Here is an 18,112-nt window from a genome sequence, read left to right as displayed (position 1 = left end):
TAAACTTTTATAACTATAATGCAACTGGCGTTCAACAAGGATTAAAACCAGTCCTGAAGAGGGACTCACTTAGGTACTCTATCCTCAGTCGGTATCGTCTTGCAGTGATCTGTCACCTCCCAACAAACTGCTATAAATAGGTATACATCCAACTATCGCTGTCGCGTTTTGTCTGAAGACAGCTCGTTAGAAAAGTTTCTGAATCGCGCAGCTAAACAAATCCTAACGGTTATACCGTTTTAGACTCACGCAAGTCTCCTAATACTTTGTATTATATTTATTTATTTGTTTATTTATTTAGAATACTTTATTGCACAAACTTAAAAACAATACAAGGAAACAAAAAAAAAAATAAGTAAAATTACAAACAATTAAAAAAAAAAAAAAATAATAATAAAAAAAAAAGTTAAATACAGTTGTGTGCAAAGGCGGCCTTATTGCAAAAGCAATCTCTTACAGACAACCCTTGGTGAAAGTAATAATAGAAAACAAGAGGGACAGTGCAAACAATGAAACATACACAGGCAAAAGGAAAAAAAAAAATATAAACAATTAAAAATATATATATACTACATACTATATAACATACACATATAAGAATTAATAAAATAAATATATAATAAAATAAACACATATACATATATATATATATATATATATATATACATATACATATAATAAACAAATGTATGTACCTCATAGTAATACAATCTTTTGTACTAATACTATCTACTCATAAACACAATCTGCTAGGTAATACTTAGACAATCTGGTTTTGAAGATGGGTAGGGATTTGGAATTGCGAATTTCAGAGGGAAGGCTATTCCACAATTTGGCGGACTTACAGGTAAATGAATTACTATAGTATCGTGTGTGACTAGCTGGGATATGTAAACGATTGTCAGAACACGATCTTAGATTTTGCTGTTCAATATTAGAGCCAAGAAAGGAAAAACGCTCCTTTAAATAAGATGGCGCATGGGGGTTATATAGAACATAATATAGAAATGAAAGTAAGTGTAAATTGCGGCGCAGCCTGATCGGAAGCCATTTCAACCGGGCTCTGTACTCGGACACGTGGTCAAACTTACGTAGTCCGAAGATAAACCTTATACAAAGGTTTTGCAAACGTTCAAGCTTCTTGAGGTGCTCATCAGACAAGTCAGGATAGGAAGAGTCGGCGTAATCCAAAATTGGTAAGAGAAGAGAATGAGCTAAGGAGATTTTGGTTTTTATAGGAAGAAAGTTTTTCCAACGCCTTAGGCATCCAATTGTTGCAAATAACTTTCGGCTTACAACAGCTATATGAGTTCCCCAAGTTAGAGAGCAGTCAATGTGTATGCCAAGGTTTTTGACAGTTGAACTTATAGCCAGAACTGTAGGACCAAGCCGGATCGGAGTTAAGTTACTTGGCACGATCTTCCCTACTTGCTTGGGACCACCCAATATAGCGACCTGAGATTTATTAGGATTTAGACTCAATCCATACGACTCGCTCCAAGTGTTAATTTTATCTAGATCACGGTTAAGATTATTAATAGCAACATGAATATCATTGGAGGGCGCAGCAGTATATAGTTGAAGATCATCAGCATACAGGTGGTAAGAAGAGGAGAGATGCTGGGTAACAGTATTAATATATAAAGCGAAGAGAAGAGGGGATAGAACGCCGCCCTGTGGCACGCCAGCAGTGATAGGGCTGTAAGAGGAAAAATCTTTTCCACTTTTAATACGCTGTTGGCGACCACGTAAGTAGCTGTTAAACCAAGAAACTGCTTCAGGAGAAACGTTAATCGATTTAAGAACGCCTAACAGCAGATCAAAATCAACGGTGTTAAACGCATTGCTAAAATCGAGTAGAGCTATGACACTTAAATGCTTATGGTCCATATTGTATCTGATGTCATCACAAACTTTGACGAGGGCTGAAACAGCACTGTGACCAGCACGAAAACCGGATTGATATGGGCAAAGAACATTGTATTTTGCTAGGAAAAGTTGCAGTTGATGATGAACTATGCGCTCCAAGACTTTAGAGAGGAATGGAAGAATTGAGATTGGCCTGAAGTGCGAAAAGGTTGTAGGATTTTTGATTTTAGGGATAGGAATAACGTGAGCACTTTTCCAGGCGCGGGGAAATTCATTGGAGGACAAGGAACAGTTAAATACATGGCAGATAATTGGCGCAACATTATCATTATTTATTCATAACACACACAAGCAATTGATTGTAACAACATTCATAAAAAAAAAAGTGTTAGAATTACAAATGTTGTCTAGTGCCATTATTAACTCCGGTCAAGTTATAAAAAATAAAAATAAAAATTAGTATTAAACTAAAAACTATCAAAAATTATAATGTTAAATAGAATAAAACTATTATAACATATTGTAGACACCTATAATTGATTATAGTAATGGCACTAGACAGAATTAGTAATTCTAACACATAATTTTTTTTTATGAATGTAGTAACAATTTATTGCTGGTGTGTCTTAACAATAAATAAATAAAATAAAATATTGTTAAGTTATATTAAATTAAAATTGATAATATAGTTAGGTTATTATTAATATTTAATAATAAAGTTACTAGTGCATTTTAATCCAATTAGCACCACTCGGTTAAAGTAAAACTGATGACGAAGACCTCGGAAGGTCACCGGAACTACACAAGAATAAGTATTATACAGGTTACAATTTGATTATGGTATACAAGGCCGTCACTATAAAAGGCCGATGGTGAAGTGCGGGTAAAACTCCTCAACAATAAACGTCCCGGCTTCGGGAAAAGCAAATATAAAAAAAAAGATAACACTAAGCGTTTAGCCGTTACAGTAAATTTGGCCAGATATTTTATTAAATTGATTAGGATTTTTACAAAATCGCTTATTATTATTATTATTCAATTATTAAATAGTTTCCAAGAAACAATTAAAATTATATTTGGTTAACAACCAATGTTTATGACATTGAGTTGGTGGGAATTTCTATATAAATACGGGTGCATTTTCGATACACTCCAGTCCTACATAGTGTCTTAGTCGTTTATCATTAGATAAATAAAAAAGTATGATAATAATAATAATTTATTCAAGCGTTTCAGATTGTTAGTATCTTAGTAACAATTTTTCCTCATCCACTATGTTAGTATAGATTAGTTTAACTAATAAAAAATATATATACAATACTATACTCGCCCGATTGCTACTTTCACTTTGATTGTATATGGAAAGAAATATTGAAAACCTATACCCTAAAAAGCGAGTTTTTTTTTTCATTTTAATAAGTTGGAATACTTCATCATTGCAGGCAGTGACCCTGTTTTCTGAGTCCAAGGCCGCGGGTTCGATTCCCACAACTGGAAAATGTTTGTGTGATGAACCTGAATGTTTTTCTGTGCCTGTGTTTATCTGTATTTTATAAGTAATTAAGTATATTATTCATAAATTAATCAACAGCTATCTTAGCACCCTTAATGCATGCTACGCTTACTTAAGAGCTAGATTGCGTTGTGTGCATTGTCGTAATTTATATTTATTTATTTATTTTTATTAAATATGAGGCTCTCAAACAATATTCGCGCATACCTGCTTTAAGTTTTGGACTAAGTGGCCAGTAAATTGCTAGAAAGGCACTGGTTTTACTAGACTCTCTTAATGAAACTTAATTGCCAGCTCAAAAAGTAATGATGTTCAAATTCAAAAAAATCTTTATTCATGTAGGCCTATCACAGGCACTTATGAAGCCTTCATATAATATGGTTACATAATTGTAAGGGGATGATGATAACTTCGTTCGCCAACTTAAACCTAAAGCTACGAGGGTTCCAAACGCGCCCTGGTCTAAGAAGAGTCCACAACAAACTTAGCCGGGTAATATTTTTTGTTATCACCATCTCACAGTAAATTTATATTAAGCTATGAAGTTAGAGCAAGCTTTTTTATCGTTTAAGTAATCCTTTACGTTATAATCCTGTTGGAAGCTTTATGTATAACACCACTGGCTTTTGTACCACAAGATGAAAGATTCAGAGTCGAATAAACTAATTAATCAAAGTTAGTAATCCATCTTCAAGAGTAACAAAAACCTTTCGATCAAAGCGACAGTGGTCTGATGTATTAGTACGATTGTGTCGATGCAGCACTTTGTTCCGATTGGAGTAGATTAAAGGACCCCGACCTCAGCCGGACACCGGAAGCACGAGTACTAAGCGTTAAAGAAGTGGGTTACGGTTAAATCCTCTACATATAACGACTAATCGACGTCATAAATAATAGAGAATTTTCTTCAGACTACAAACTATCATGGAACACACAGGTCTCGAAATCTTCTTGCATTGAATTTTATTTACATACTAGCGTACACTCGCGACTTCGTCCGCGTATGAGTCAATCGAGAAGCTAGAATAGATCTGATGCTAACATCATAATCATCGTGTCTTGTACCTACGATTATTGTACGATGTATACTGAGTTAGCAAGTTGCCATTATTTTAGTTGATACGTACATACATACATCCATTCTCACAAACTTTCGCATTTTTAATATTAGTAGGATGGTACGCATGCATTTGTCTCATATGCCTTGCGACTTGCTGTTATTTGTGAAGAGTTATCTCCTTTATTTCTGACAATATTTATAAGATCTTCATTAAAATAAGACAAAACATGCTTGGTAGTAGTATACTTTTTCAAATAAATAGAGAAATTTTAAAGATCGAAGTTTAAGAATTTTTAAAATCGGTTCAAATTTAACGGAGCTATGAAATAAAATTGATAAATACTTTCATCCCATTTCCCGGAGGAAACTTATTGTTTATCGGGATAAAAAGTAGCCTTATGTTGACCTGGAATATCAACTACCACTATACTAAGTTTTATATCCGTTCAGTAGTTTTCACGTGATGCCCGGAAAGACAGACAGAAAAAATTAAATCAAAATCTGTTTTGGACCCAGTATCGATTATAAAGCATCCCCCGATCAAAATTTTCAAAATATATTTAATGTACAGAAATCTTCCAGTTACAGTTTTATTATAAGTAGAGATATAGATAAAAAAAATTAATTCTTTATTTTTTATTGGGGACTTTTATAGATATAGATATGTCTATTGCTTTATTATTTAGGTACTACTAAACCAAAGTGGTTAACTCCCGACCAATCCCAAGATTCTTGCTCGTACCCGCACGTCTTGGTTTGTAATATATCGTCTACCGGGGACACGGGTTATTTATTTTATTTTATTTTAATTGTTGTTCTATGTTCATCTTTTTCGAAATAGCTCCCTGATCTTCACTTAATTTAAACGGGCTGTATGAATCCGATGATGTAAGCTTATAAACAAAAATAGTATGAGTAACTATCCCAAATTATCTTAGATACGCCAAAAAGCTACTCGTCGGCGGAGAAAATACAACCAAGCGTGTGTTCCTTAAATAATAATAATAATAATATTAATAGTGTTTTTTTAATTTATTCTTAAGCATTGTTAATAATTTAAAAAAAAGAAAAATAATAAATGATATAATAATAATAATTTATTCACAAGAATGTAGGTACATACAGTTTTTAAAATGTAAAGTAGTTATTAAAATATTTATACAAACAAACGCGTGCCTCACTAATTATATTGGTGTGTATGTAAAAAATGTATGTAATGGTGCCATTTAAAATCTACTGTCCCTGATTTAGGTAAAAACCTGTATTACAAGCGACAGTGCTCTCCTTAAATTGTTGTTTCGATGATTGTGCGTATGTGAGTTTGCGTCGCGTAGGTAATTGTGCTCGCGTATATGTTTGCTTATATAAGATAATTATTATATTAAGTTATATATACATATATAAATTTGTTTTGCAGGTGTATGTGTGTGTTTGTATGTATGTATGTATATTTGTGTGTGTTTGTATGTGCGTGTGTGTATGTGTGTGTGTGTGTATATCTGAGTTAGAGTTTTACATATTAATTCGATCCTAAGACTTCCAGAGGAATTTCAGTTTCAGCATATGATTTTGTCAGTAGCCACTCTTTGTGCTTAATGTCTGACGGATTCTCATATAGTATATATCGGCTAATCTTTATTCTTTTACCATCTCATATCGAAGGTTGACTGTCATAAGGGGTAGCTGGATTACCCGTTGCTCTGAATGATTTTAAGCTCATCATTTTACAAGCCTTTATGAGCACGTTGATGTCGATACGTCAGATGGTCTCAATGTGGTAATCACGTGGTTATGGTAAATAAATAAATAATAAATAAATGAATAAATATACTACGACAATACACACATCGCCATCTAGCTCCAAAGTAAGCGTAGCGTGTGTTGTGGGTACTGAGATAACTGACGAATATTTTTATGAATATAATCCACATACATAATTATAATATACAGATAAACACCCAGGCACTAAAAACCTTCATGGTCGCACTTACATTTTTCCAGTTGTGGGAATCGAACCCACGGCCTTGGATGCAGAGAGCAGGGTCGCTGCCCACTGGGCGATAAAATAAAAACTATGATAAACTAAATAATTATTATTCGATATTATGCCCAATTAGTCGATTTGTTATTTCTTAGGGCCATCGCCCACGGCGACTTTTTGTAGCGATACAGTAGCGATGCTGTCGCGTGTCCGCATCGATACAGTCGCGAAACGGTCGCTAGCTGTGTGCCCTCGCCCACGGTCTTAGATTCAGTCGCGAAGCAAACGCGATACTGTCGCGCTTCTGTCTCGATGCAAACGCGATTCAGTAACAGCACAAAAATACCTGCGATCGCTACAGTTGCAAGATGGACTCCGTTGAGGCAACATTAGTCACGTTGTCTTTGGTGCTGCTTTTACGTAAGCAGCCGAAGCGCAGGCAACGAAAGCAGCGTCAATATTGGATGCACCCATTTAATAAAGAGAGATTACTCAGTGGACATCATGTAACAACGTTTAAAATACTAAAATCCTATGATCTCAAATTCAGAAGTTGTTATAGAATGTCATATTCGACGTTTTGTGAATTGCTTTCCATTGTAAAACCAGAGTTGACACGCAGAAATACAGTGATGAGACAATGTATATCAGCTGAAGAACGACTAACAATAACTTTAAGGTAAGAAAAACCAAATTTTATGTTAATTATCTTTTAATAGTTTTTGCACATTTTTAATCACAACTTAAAAAAATAATTATTATAATTCAATATTAATCATACTTAAACTTAATTAAGGTTTTAATTTCTTACTTTTTACTTTACGGCGAATATAGGTTTGTGATAATAGAATCTTGTGTAGAATCATCATTACTGTAATTATATTCATTATCATTATCATTATGTTGCAATGAACTACCTGCAGTATTGACATTGGCACCAGCAGGCGTTGGCGCCGAGTGGTAGCTATTTATTAGTTGCGACACACTACTTTCATTGCTTGTACGAGCAGGAGTTGTGTCGTAGCTTTGGTATCCAGACTGATATCCATAGTGACTGGTGTATGCAGACGTTTGTGCCATATTGTTATATTTGCGAAGCAAATTTATCATTTCAGCTTTCGCATCGAGTTTATATTCTTCTTTTATGGAATTAAAATGTGGAAAAAGTGAAAGTAAAAAATGTTGATCTGGATGTTGAATGGCGGGCGTGGCTTTGTTCAATTTCTCAGTTAGAATTTCGTATAATTTGTTTTGTGCATCATCAACGCCATCACTTGTTTTAAGCTTCTTTGATTTTGGAATAACAAAAGATTCCAAACAGCCTTCGGAGTCGTTTTCCTCAGTAACTGTAGGTCGACTTGGTGGTCTGATTTCGGTCAAAGGTTGTAAAAATGACAATAATTTATAGTAAACATATTGTTTTCTGGGTTTAGCCCCGGACCCACTGGGACAATTTTTTTCTTTCAGCCGTTCTCTGTTAAAGCAATCTTTTAAACTTTTCCATTTTTTCTGGAGTTCAATAGCTGAAAAAAGATATACAAATTTATTATTGTTATGCAATTGAAAAATTAATGCAAATGGAGCTAGAACCTTACGACCTTGGCATCCCTATTTAGCTCGGATCATCTTGACTCGGAGAGTTAAAATGAATATCACCCTTAAATTGCCTACCCCGACAAGGATTACAGGTTTACAGGCGTGATTTATATATTTGTAGGTATGTATTTTTTATTACTTTATTTTCTTTTTTCCTTTTTTTACAGGTACTTAGCAACTGGATGTAATTTCACAGATCTTCATTTGGACTTTAAATGTGGACATACTACTGCACGTACGATTGTAAAGGAAACTGTGGAAGTAATATGGAAAAAAGTAAAAGACATCTCCATGCCAGAGCCAACAGAAGAATTACATTTAGAAACCGCTGAAGGATTTATGAAACATGCTAATTTTCCTAACTTAATTGGAGCAATAGATGGAAAACATATAAGAATTATAAAACCATGTCATACCGGCTCAGAATATTACAATTACAAACATTTTTTTTCCATCGTTTTGTTAGCAATATGTGACGCTAATTACAATTTCATAGATATAGATGTCGGATGTTATGGAAAGAGCTCAGATTCAACAATACATGACAGCAGCGAATGGGTAAAAAAGTTACGACAAGGAAATTATAATTTACCTCAACCAAGACCTATATCTAACAATGGAATACCTATACCGTTTTCGTTTATTGGCGACGAAGGATTTGCTTTATCACAACACTTGCAAAGACCATACGCTGGTAAACATTTACCACGAAAGAAGAGAATATATAATTACCGTTTGACGCGCGCAAGGCGTTATATTGAATGTACGTTTGGTATATTGAGTAACAAATTTAAAATTTTCAACCGGCCCATAAACGTTAATGTAGATTTTGCTACGAATATTGTTAAAGCGTGTTGCGTATTGCACAATTTTATACGTAAGCGAGATGGGTACAAGTTTGATCACACTTTGAGTATAGTCGGATTCCAAGATCCACCTGCCAGTGATAATTTACTTTTAATTGGAAGACGAAGATCAGAACTAAGTGGTACTGCAATCCGAAACATATATACTGACTATTTCACCGGTGTAGGTTCTGTACCGTGGCAAGATTCAAAAATTTGAAATAATTTCACCTAAAATAGCTATAAGTAACTAGAAAGGGCTGTAAACGTAACTTAATTCACTTATTCTGGAACATCTATATCTCATTAATTCTCACCACTCATCTACATTTATAATGATAAAATTTAATAAAGTTAAATAACTTACCACAAGCATTCTTTTCTTTATTTGTTTTTTCTCCAAATTCTGAATCAAATATTTCATTTATCTCTTCCCATGCCTTTCTTTTTGCAATCTTATTCGAATACTCAGGAAGACGCGAGTCCCATATTACAGGACGGTTCTGAATTGCCATAATAAATGATTCAGTGTCGAACGACTCCATTTTACGCATGTGACGGACAACAGCACTCTCGACCTGTCTGTGTTGCACTGATGCTCGGTTCTCCATTCACGCACCGCCCTCCCTCCGTTCTTCCCCCGATGTCGTCCGACACGGTCGCGCGTTTGCATCGATACAGTCGCGATGCAGTAGCGCGTTGCAAATGCGACTAACACGCGTTAGTAGTGATGCTGGCGTGCGTTTAGTAAATGCGCGACAGCATCGCTACAAAAAGTCGCCGTGGGCGAGGGCTCTAAAACTCTCGAGAACTTTGGACTGAGTTCGCTAAAATACCTTTTTTTATATTCATACTTGTTCAAATAATGAAATTACTTTTATGGAGTACTTCAAGCATCGTCGAATAAGTAGTAAGTTTATAATAAATGGTACATCCCCATTAATATCTATTATAGTACATATAAATTTATATCGGTTAATATGAAAATGCAGTATGTATGTTGATGTAAGTTTATTTTATTTTTTGTAACATCCATTATACACCACCCACTTTCCACTTTTTTATCAGCTTCGTACTCTCAGGTTGCCTTTAAAAGATCACTTTTAGTGATAAGGCCGCCTTTGCACTAAGTACTATTACTGTTTTCCTTATTTTTTCCTATTGTGTTGTGTTTCAATAAAGTTTTTTCTATTCTATTCTATTCTATATTCAGTCAATATAGAAAACAGAAGTAATATTAAGGAATAACAAAATTCCAAATTTGAATTTAAGATAAATATTTTTTTGTGAGGATTAAGATCCTTTAACTCATAATAGCGATTGAAAATAACCGTATTTCGGGGAGATGAGTATAGATTGCCTGAATTTGGTAAACCGTTAGAGCTAGGTCGCGGAGGAGATTCTACCGAGAAGAAGCCGGCAAGAAACTCAGCAGTTGCTCTTTTCTAACATTATTTTACAATTTAACAATCATTGTTCTATCTTGTATGAGATGAAAGCAGAGCAGCTTGCTTTCGGGAAACCTTATATTTTCATATAGATTAACTTACACTGTCTACTCAACTAGGCCTCTACCAGGTGGGTCCAGTGGCTAGCATGTATGGCTACGGATCTCAACCTTCGATTCCTACAAGGTCTAAAAAAATTGTTATTTGTTTTTAGCGAAGCTTTTTTCTGAGTATTTTGAGTTAGGAAATTGGTGTTATGCACCTCCGAGCTTCGGAATATTATCTCTAACTACTATTTTATATCATAAAATATGCTCAATGGTTTCATAAACATATTTCTCGCCAAACTAGGCATCCAGTTTTGGCAAGTTGGCGCTCATATAGGTACATCGAAAATACAACTAAAGCTTAAATATCACAGAACTAGATAGAAATATACCTATATCTTAATCCTAAGTAATAATATTTTTACGCTAACAAAAAATACAATAAATAAATATACTAAAAATGTACTACGAAACACACCGCCATCTAGCCCCAAAGTAAGCGTAGCTTGTGTTATGTGTACTAAGATAGCTGATGCTTATTTTTATGAATATAATACACATAAATACTTAATATAATATACAGATAAACAGCCAGACACTGAAAAACACTCATGATCATCACACATACATTGTCCAGTTGTGGGAATCGAACCCACGGCCTTGGCTCAGAAAACAGGGTCGCTGCCCACTGCGCTAATCGGCCGTCAAAATGCAGTGCATTGTGTCTGCAAACAGAGAAGACGCCGCCGCGAGCACGTCTCACTCCACACCCATGGAATGTTGCACGTAGCTCACAAACTTTATGTTAAAGCTTTAGAATATTAGAGGTAAATTAATTACTGTAAACTGCTAAATGAATGAAGTGAGTAACCACCGCGCCTGTTTGAGAAACACTGCTAAAGTGGAGTAGTTTTTATGCTTAAATATAAGTCGTGTACACGGACTCTGTATGTTCTGAATTCTGTGCGGGTTTCATATGAAAACTTGGATCATCTGAAAAATTGCTTTTACATAATACGACCTTTCCATCCCACGGACAGCTGGACAGACCTGAGCTACACATATTCATGTTACTGTATATAGCACTCAATGCTATTGAAAATAGGTCTGAAATTGAGTTGGCGAGCACGATGAAAGAGTATATTTGTATGAACTTTTATAGAGCCAATCGAATTAAAAAAGGGCCTTTTGAACTCGAAGGCGACGCCGCCGCAGGCCTGGAATGTGTTTTCCTTGAATGATCGTTTCCAACCAACTTTTAAAAGGTAGTATTTATTAAATCTACGTGAATTTTTGTTGTTTTTAATGCGTTCCTTCTTATAAGTCTTGAACATTTCTTCTATATATTTTATTGTAAGTTTGTTATATGTACATATTATATTTGTTTATATAGGTTTATGCATGTTTATTTGCAACACAGTACAGTTAAATGCACCACCTACCTCTCTTATTGAGCTGTTTTTAACGCCTTTGGTTGCCTGGAAGAGATCGCTATGTAGCGATAAGGCCGCCAAATTGTATACCTTTTGTTACATTTTTACTTTTAATTTGTTATGTTTATGTTGTGTACAATAAAAGTGTATTCATTCATTCAACATTTCTAGCGGCCGAATAAGGTAATTATTATATTTTACCAGCGATCCACCCGGCTTTGCCCCACGCAAAGCCGGGTGGATACTTGTATCTACTTACAATGTAGATACTTATGTGGGGCAGTTTGGAGTGATTAATAATATAATGATTACTAGTCGGCTACTTAGTCTGCTTGGACTTCAGACTTGGGTCTAACGTTTCGCTCGTTAATAACTTTTAATGTTACCACGGGAACTATTTGACTGATCGCTATGGAAGCTAAATGTCCTTTTCCATAGCATAGGTGACATGCATACCAAATTTCAAAGCTGTCTGCCCGCAGCTTATCTTGCAAATAATTTTACTTTGTGGGAGGAGATCCCAGTCCAGTAGTGGGCCGGTTATTGGTTGATATGATAATAACATAAAGATATCCTTTAGTATACGTAATATATATACTTATAAACCTAATCATTTATCTATATATATAAAAGAAAGTTGTGTTAGTTACACCATTTAACACAAAACCGGCCGGACCAATTTTTATGATATTTATTTTTTTGGATTTCTCTTAGTCCGGTTTAGAATATAACATTCATCAAAAAAAATAAAAAAATCCGCGGTACGAAGTTCACCGGGACAGCTAGTAATATTATAAATGTGAAAGTGTGTATGTTTGTTACTCAATCACGCAAAAACGGCTAACGGATTTAAATGAAATTTTGCATGCATGTAGCTTTTGACATATAAAAGTACATAGGATTCCTTTTATCCCGATTCCTTAAGTAGTTGCCACGGGAAAATTGAAAATTGTTAGCTAGCGACGCTTTAGACCCAATTCCGAAGTCCACGCAGACGAAGTCGAGGGCAGAAACTAGTAGGTAAATATAAAACCCCACAGGAACTTAGAAGATAAATTTATACCACCGTGGATTTTTTATCGATGTTTTTAAGATACACTTCCGTAGTACATATTTACTCTATCTCGTAAGGTTTAGCCAGCGATTGTTACGACAGCACATTACAAGTCTCCATATTTCTTTAGTTTTCTCTACTATGATGCACATGAATACTACGTATATTTCCTCTTAAATCTATCTATTGCTGAAACTGCATTAAAATCCCTTGGCTAGTGTAAAGAAGAAGATAATAATCTTAATATATATAAATCTCCTGTCACGATGTTTGTCCGCGATGGACTCCTAAACTACTTAACCGATTTTAAATTAAATTGGCACACCGTGAGCAGTCTGCTCCAACTTAAGAGATAGGATAGCTTAGATCTTTAATTATAGCCGCAATTTTATTTTATTGCAAATTATTTGTCTTTAATTAATTGACAGTCACATGTTATACATATATATACTACTTTACTCATTTAAGGCTTAACGATACTGAATACTTTAAAAACAAAATCAAACGCAGACGAAGTCGCGGGCAACAGCTAGTTAAATATAAATTCATAATTATCTGAGAATGCTCTGGAGTTTAAAAAAAGAAGCTTTATATTAAATTTATTGTCGGAAAACTAGTATACAACTTTGAATTATTCCGATGTCCTGAATTGGGTTCTAATTGAATTGAAAGGTGCCATTCAATTATATTCACAAATTCATGAATGCTTTCGAATTTCAACACGTCAAATAAATTATTTTGTGTTTGCCATAGATAAAACCATGAAACTCAACTAAATAAAAATGTAATACATGCAGGAAACTCCCATTTTACAGGCTCAATATTTATTTATTCCTGTTCGCGCGATACATTGAATATATATATAATATCTCAGAATGCTTAATGGACATATCTTAAACTATGTATTTTTGACTTGCCTTGTGTTCTTAACGAATGGTGTCGGTGGGTAATTCGTTGTAAACATGGATACAGTTAAAAGCAGTATTCAGTCTCCTTCCGAAGTTAATAGGAAATACTTTGGTACAAGTACCAAACTTGTGGTATTTAGCCACGGCTGAAGCCTTCAGACCAGAGAAAATTAAAATAATTGCCCTGCCAGGAATCGAACCTGGAACCTCCCACCTAAAATCACAGCGCTCCCCCTTGCGCCAGGGAGGTCAATCTTATTCAGATCTATCCAAATACGACTGCCAAACGTACATGAGGACAAAAATACTTTGCTTCAGATTCATTAGGTTACAATTAATAGGTGGCCTGCAACGGCCGAAGCCCACTAGGAAAAAATATGTTCTGCTGCTCTACATTACAAAATAAATATAATTAATTTTTGTTCTCTATATGCTGACAATGTTGTTTTTAATCCCCACATTTCTAATCTACAAAGAGCTACATTTACCAGATATTTTTAATAGATGACAAAAATAAATTGTGCATGACATTGTCATAAAACAAATGCTCCCAGGATAATACTCCCACTGAATACTTCCAAGACCAGCTAACTTAGGCTCCCGCAACGCTATATAGTTCTAGTTTCGCCATACATCAACACGGACGTTAAGCAACGAAGCAGGCCAACTTATTATTGCCACTTTACCTTCAGGAGGTAATGGAGTCTTTCCTCATATTAACGACTATAGAGTCTATTAATGTGGACTTAAGGTACATTTTAGTTTTTTAACGTTTTAATTATAATTATCAAGAACACGTTCTACAAATTTATTTTGAAAAAAGCTATGGATTGCTTGTTTTATCTTATTACCTTTCTTTTTTTCATTTAATATTTAATTAACTTCTTCTTGTATTGGATTAGGAAGGTTCGTTTCTGTTTATCTTAACAGTTTTTCTCCATTCAATACAACAAAGTAAAATAAATACTTTATTGTATTATTTGATATATCATAAACTAGCTGTATACCGTGGTTTAAACCGCGTGTATGAAAGGTCGGAACGTAATGTCATATTAACCACCTTTTTTGGGCTTTATTTCTCAGGGAATTTTTCTGTAGGACATGATGATAACTTAAAGTATGTAGCACATCATTTTTATATATTATGAATACTTTTCTCAGTGCTCGAATAATTGATATTACAAGGAAAATTTTGCCACTTTGGGGTACATTAATGCAATTTTCATTTAAAAAAATAAATTATAGCTTATGTTACTTCTTGATAGTTTTATTTTATTTTCGTAAAGAAATTGTGAAATATCGGCCCATCAGAACTTTACGCTAACGTGAATGTTTATTTAACTGGTTTGGGTATTTACCTGGGTTTTTTGTCGTCTCAAATTATACCATAAAACTATTTTAAAGGTAAAAATAATTAATTTCGGCATGATTTTCAATATTTTAAATCAAATCAATAAATTAATTCAAATCCATGCAAATGGCACCAAAACGCTCGGTTTGAGTCTTTAAAAATTAAAAACTGATAGTAAAATGCAGTGTTGCTTGTTAAAATCAATTACAAAGGTTTTTTAGGAGAATAAATGGTAGAATATATGAGGAATGTGAGAGCCTTATTACGTCACAAGACTGTAAACATAGTGTCAACCAGGCAATAGGCGTTTGTGATCACGTAACCTTGGCTCGGAAAAAAAACTTTTTATTTTATGGCTTATAGAAAAATTTACTATATTTTCTAGTTTTGTAAAATGAAATAATATTAAAAAATACATCTTAAGATTTATTTTTTTGATCAATAGAACGCGCTAATCCTGGCAACTACCATTTAGATTGCATTGGCTTAGCGAGCAAGGGGCGGACGATGTGACGCGGTGGAACGTCAATAGAATGTGTGTATGCGTCAATATATAAGCGAATGAATTCATTTTACCTTTAGTTATCGACGGACCAAGCAGCTGGTCCATCTGATGATAAGTGGGTAACCGTCGCGTATAAACAGACACAGGCTTCACAGTGTATGCAAGAAAGACGTCTTACAAAGTGCTTCCTTGGCACATCAGGCACATAAGACTCAGGTTAATGTACAATTAACCTGAGTCGCAGGTATTAAGACTTATGTGCTTGTCATTCCACAGGCGACCACGCTCTTCAGACCGGAAAACTGCATTCCTTCTCGGTGGCAGAAATAAACATCATCATCATCATCATCATATCAACCGATAGACGTCCACTGCTGGACATAGGTCTTTTGTAGGGACTTCCAAGTTCCACGGTTCTGAGCCGCTTGGATCCAGCGGCTACCTGCGACACGCTTAATGTCGTCTGTCCACCTCGTTGGGGGTCGACCAACGCTGCGCTTACCAGTTCGGGGCTGTCATTCCAGCACCTTGGGACCCCAAAGTCCATCCTTTCTCCGAACTATCTCGTTGAGCTATGTCGGTAACTCTGGTTCTTCTACGAATCTCCACATTTCTGATTCGATTGCGTACAGATACTCCGAGCATAGCTGTCTCCATCGCCCGCTGAGTGACTCTGAGCCTTCTTATGAGGCCCAAACATGGTGGTATAAACATGGTGGTAGTATATCCCGGACGATCTCTATTACAGAGACCAGGGGAAACGCTAGTTAAATATAAAGTTAAAGCTGTTCTACACAACGAAAGGTTCAAATAGAGCACAATAACTCAGGCGGGTACACGAAGCTCTATTCACGGTAAAGTTGGCCGCCTCTAAACAATCAAGCTCATCTGACTGGGATTATCCAAGTCCCTACAACTGCCTAATAAATAATAGAATTTCATACATACAACCGACTCTCATTAATAAAGGCATCCAATTATATTTTGCTAGCTGTTGCCCACGGCTTGGTCCACGTTTAAATTCAAAATTTCTTTACTCACGTAGGCCTATCACAGGCACTTATGAAGCTTTCATACATACATGTTTACATAATTGTAAGGGGATGGTGATAACTTCGTTCGCCAACTTAAACCTAATGCTACGAGGATCCCAAACGCGCCCTGGTCTAAGAAGAGCCCACAACAAACTTAGCCGGGTTATTTTGTGTTTTCCAAAATTTTGCACTGCGTCCTTTATTTAACCAGGACAAAATGTATTCCATGAATGCACGCTAATTATGTGCACAATTGCACGAAAAATAAGTTGAATGGCCTCACCGTTTAATTTATTCAAATCCCACTTGTAGTTTTTATATTAACATAGTTCATGGATAAGATAATAGCTGTAGATGGAAAAAGGCCCGATCAGAGATAATTAAGATCCAGGAATTTCGAGGTAGGCAGCCCAAATTATCCTCCTACATAAGTAGGTAATATACCTACTCGTATATTGAATACCTCGCCAAAATCGTTTCGATAAGTGATTGTAATCCGAGTCACGTCTGAGCTTTATTGAGAGCCTTCGTAATCTTTTTTAATCTGTGAATTCCCGATGAATATTCAAGCAGTTGTCAAGTGATTTTGCCTAACGTGAATAGTGGTGTTAATTTACGACATTTATGTGAGTGAATTTGAATTATGCAAATTCTGAATCACTCTCGACTAAGGGCGTTGCCAAGGTAGAACAAAATTTTATCATCTACTAGCGTACCCAGCCCGCTTCGCCGGGCTAGATTTTGCTTTATTTTATTTAAAAAATAAACTTACATAATTAAATTTTTAATTTAAGTCTCATAATATATTAAATCATTTATTTCCCTCCATATTCATTCTCTTCTATTCTCTTCTCGAACGGGTGAAGATCATTATCTACACCCATGTACACCCAACAATAGAATATCATCATAGTAAATAAAAGCTGTATTTGACAGTTTGACAGTTGAAAAATAGGAGTGCTCCGATCGGAGCCACCAAACTTTACAGGATTATTCGCCAGGTCAACCCGGAGATTCCCTGAAAGTTTAAATGAAATCGGTCGAGCCGTTTTAGAGCCTATACGGAACATACCCACACACTTTCTCTATTATATATATAGATTTATGCTTCTATTATTTATGTTTTTATTATATGTGAATTTATGATCTGTTACATAAAACGTATAACCGAATCATAAAACACCGTTGAAGGTTACCTAAGTAACATAAGAAATCACTGTAACAACATTATACCGAAAGAAGCATATTTATTATTCCATACAAACTAATTCAATCCATTTAAGTGTCTAGTGATAGTAACGTAGGTACTATACCTACGGTACGCGAGGGGTACCTTCATAATAGATTAAATAAGTGACAGGAGTCAATTATAATTTTGCATGTGATGTTAATCACGATGTTAGCGCTGCACCTAAGCACCTAATTTTTTTCAGTAAAAACTATGGCAGTGGTTTAAGTAACTAATAGC

At 35.1% G+C, this 18,112-nt stretch overlaps 3 protein-coding genes across 3 annotated transcripts in view; 2 read left to right on the top strand and 1 right to left on the bottom strand.

Annotated features, from left to right (window-relative positions):
• LOC120626959 overlaps positions 1–18,112 on the top strand; it is a 186,929-nt gene that overhangs the window by 29,971 nt on the left and 138,846 nt on the right. The window lies entirely within an intron of this gene.
• On the bottom strand, positions 6,615–9,650 carry LOC120626957. Its single transcript, XM_039894774.1, has 2 exons — positions 9,232–9,650; positions 6,615–7,946 (listed from the first exon to the last, which is right to left on the bottom strand). The coding sequence occupies exons 1-2, from the start codon at positions 9,473–9,475 to the stop codon at positions 7,243–7,245; spliced, it is 948 nt and encodes a 315-aa protein (XP_039750708.1). The 5' UTR covers positions 9,476–9,650; the 3' UTR covers positions 6,615–7,242.
• LOC120626955 (protein ALP1-like) lies at positions 6,765–9,236 on the top strand. The gene is made up of 2 exons (XM_039894769.1): positions 6,765–7,102; positions 8,187–9,236. Exons 1-2 carry the CDS (start codon positions 6,792–6,794, stop codon positions 9,082–9,084), a joined length of 1,209 nt encoding a protein of 402 aa, XP_039750703.1. The 5' UTR covers positions 6,765–6,791; the 3' UTR covers positions 9,085–9,236.

This window comes from Pararge aegeria, chromosome 10, assembly GCF_905163445.1.
Source record: "Pararge aegeria chromosome 10, ilParAegt1.1, whole genome shotgun sequence".
Taxonomy (NCBI): domain Eukaryota; kingdom Metazoa; phylum Arthropoda; class Insecta; order Lepidoptera; family Nymphalidae; genus Pararge; species Pararge aegeria.
This window is presented reverse-complemented; position numbering and strand designations above follow the sequence as displayed.

Excerpts from the sequence above, each read along its gene's own strand:
- LOC120626957 (XM_039894774.1), bottom strand. The coding sequence starts at position 9,475 with ATGGAGAACCGAGCATCAGTGCAACACAGACAGGTCGAGAGTGCTGTT. Across the intron at positions 7,947-9,231 it reads TAAAGAAAAGAATGCTTGTG|CTATTGAACTCCAGAAAAAA; the intron begins GTAAGTTATTTA and ends ATCTTTTTTCAG.
- LOC120626955 (XM_039894769.1), top strand. The coding sequence starts at position 6,792 with ATGGACTCCGTTGAGGCAACATTAGTCACGTTGTCTTTGGTGCTGCTT. Across the intron at positions 7,103-8,186 it reads CGACTAACAATAACTTTAAG|GTACTTAGCAACTGGATGTA; the intron begins GTAAGAAAAACC and ends CTTTTTTTACAG.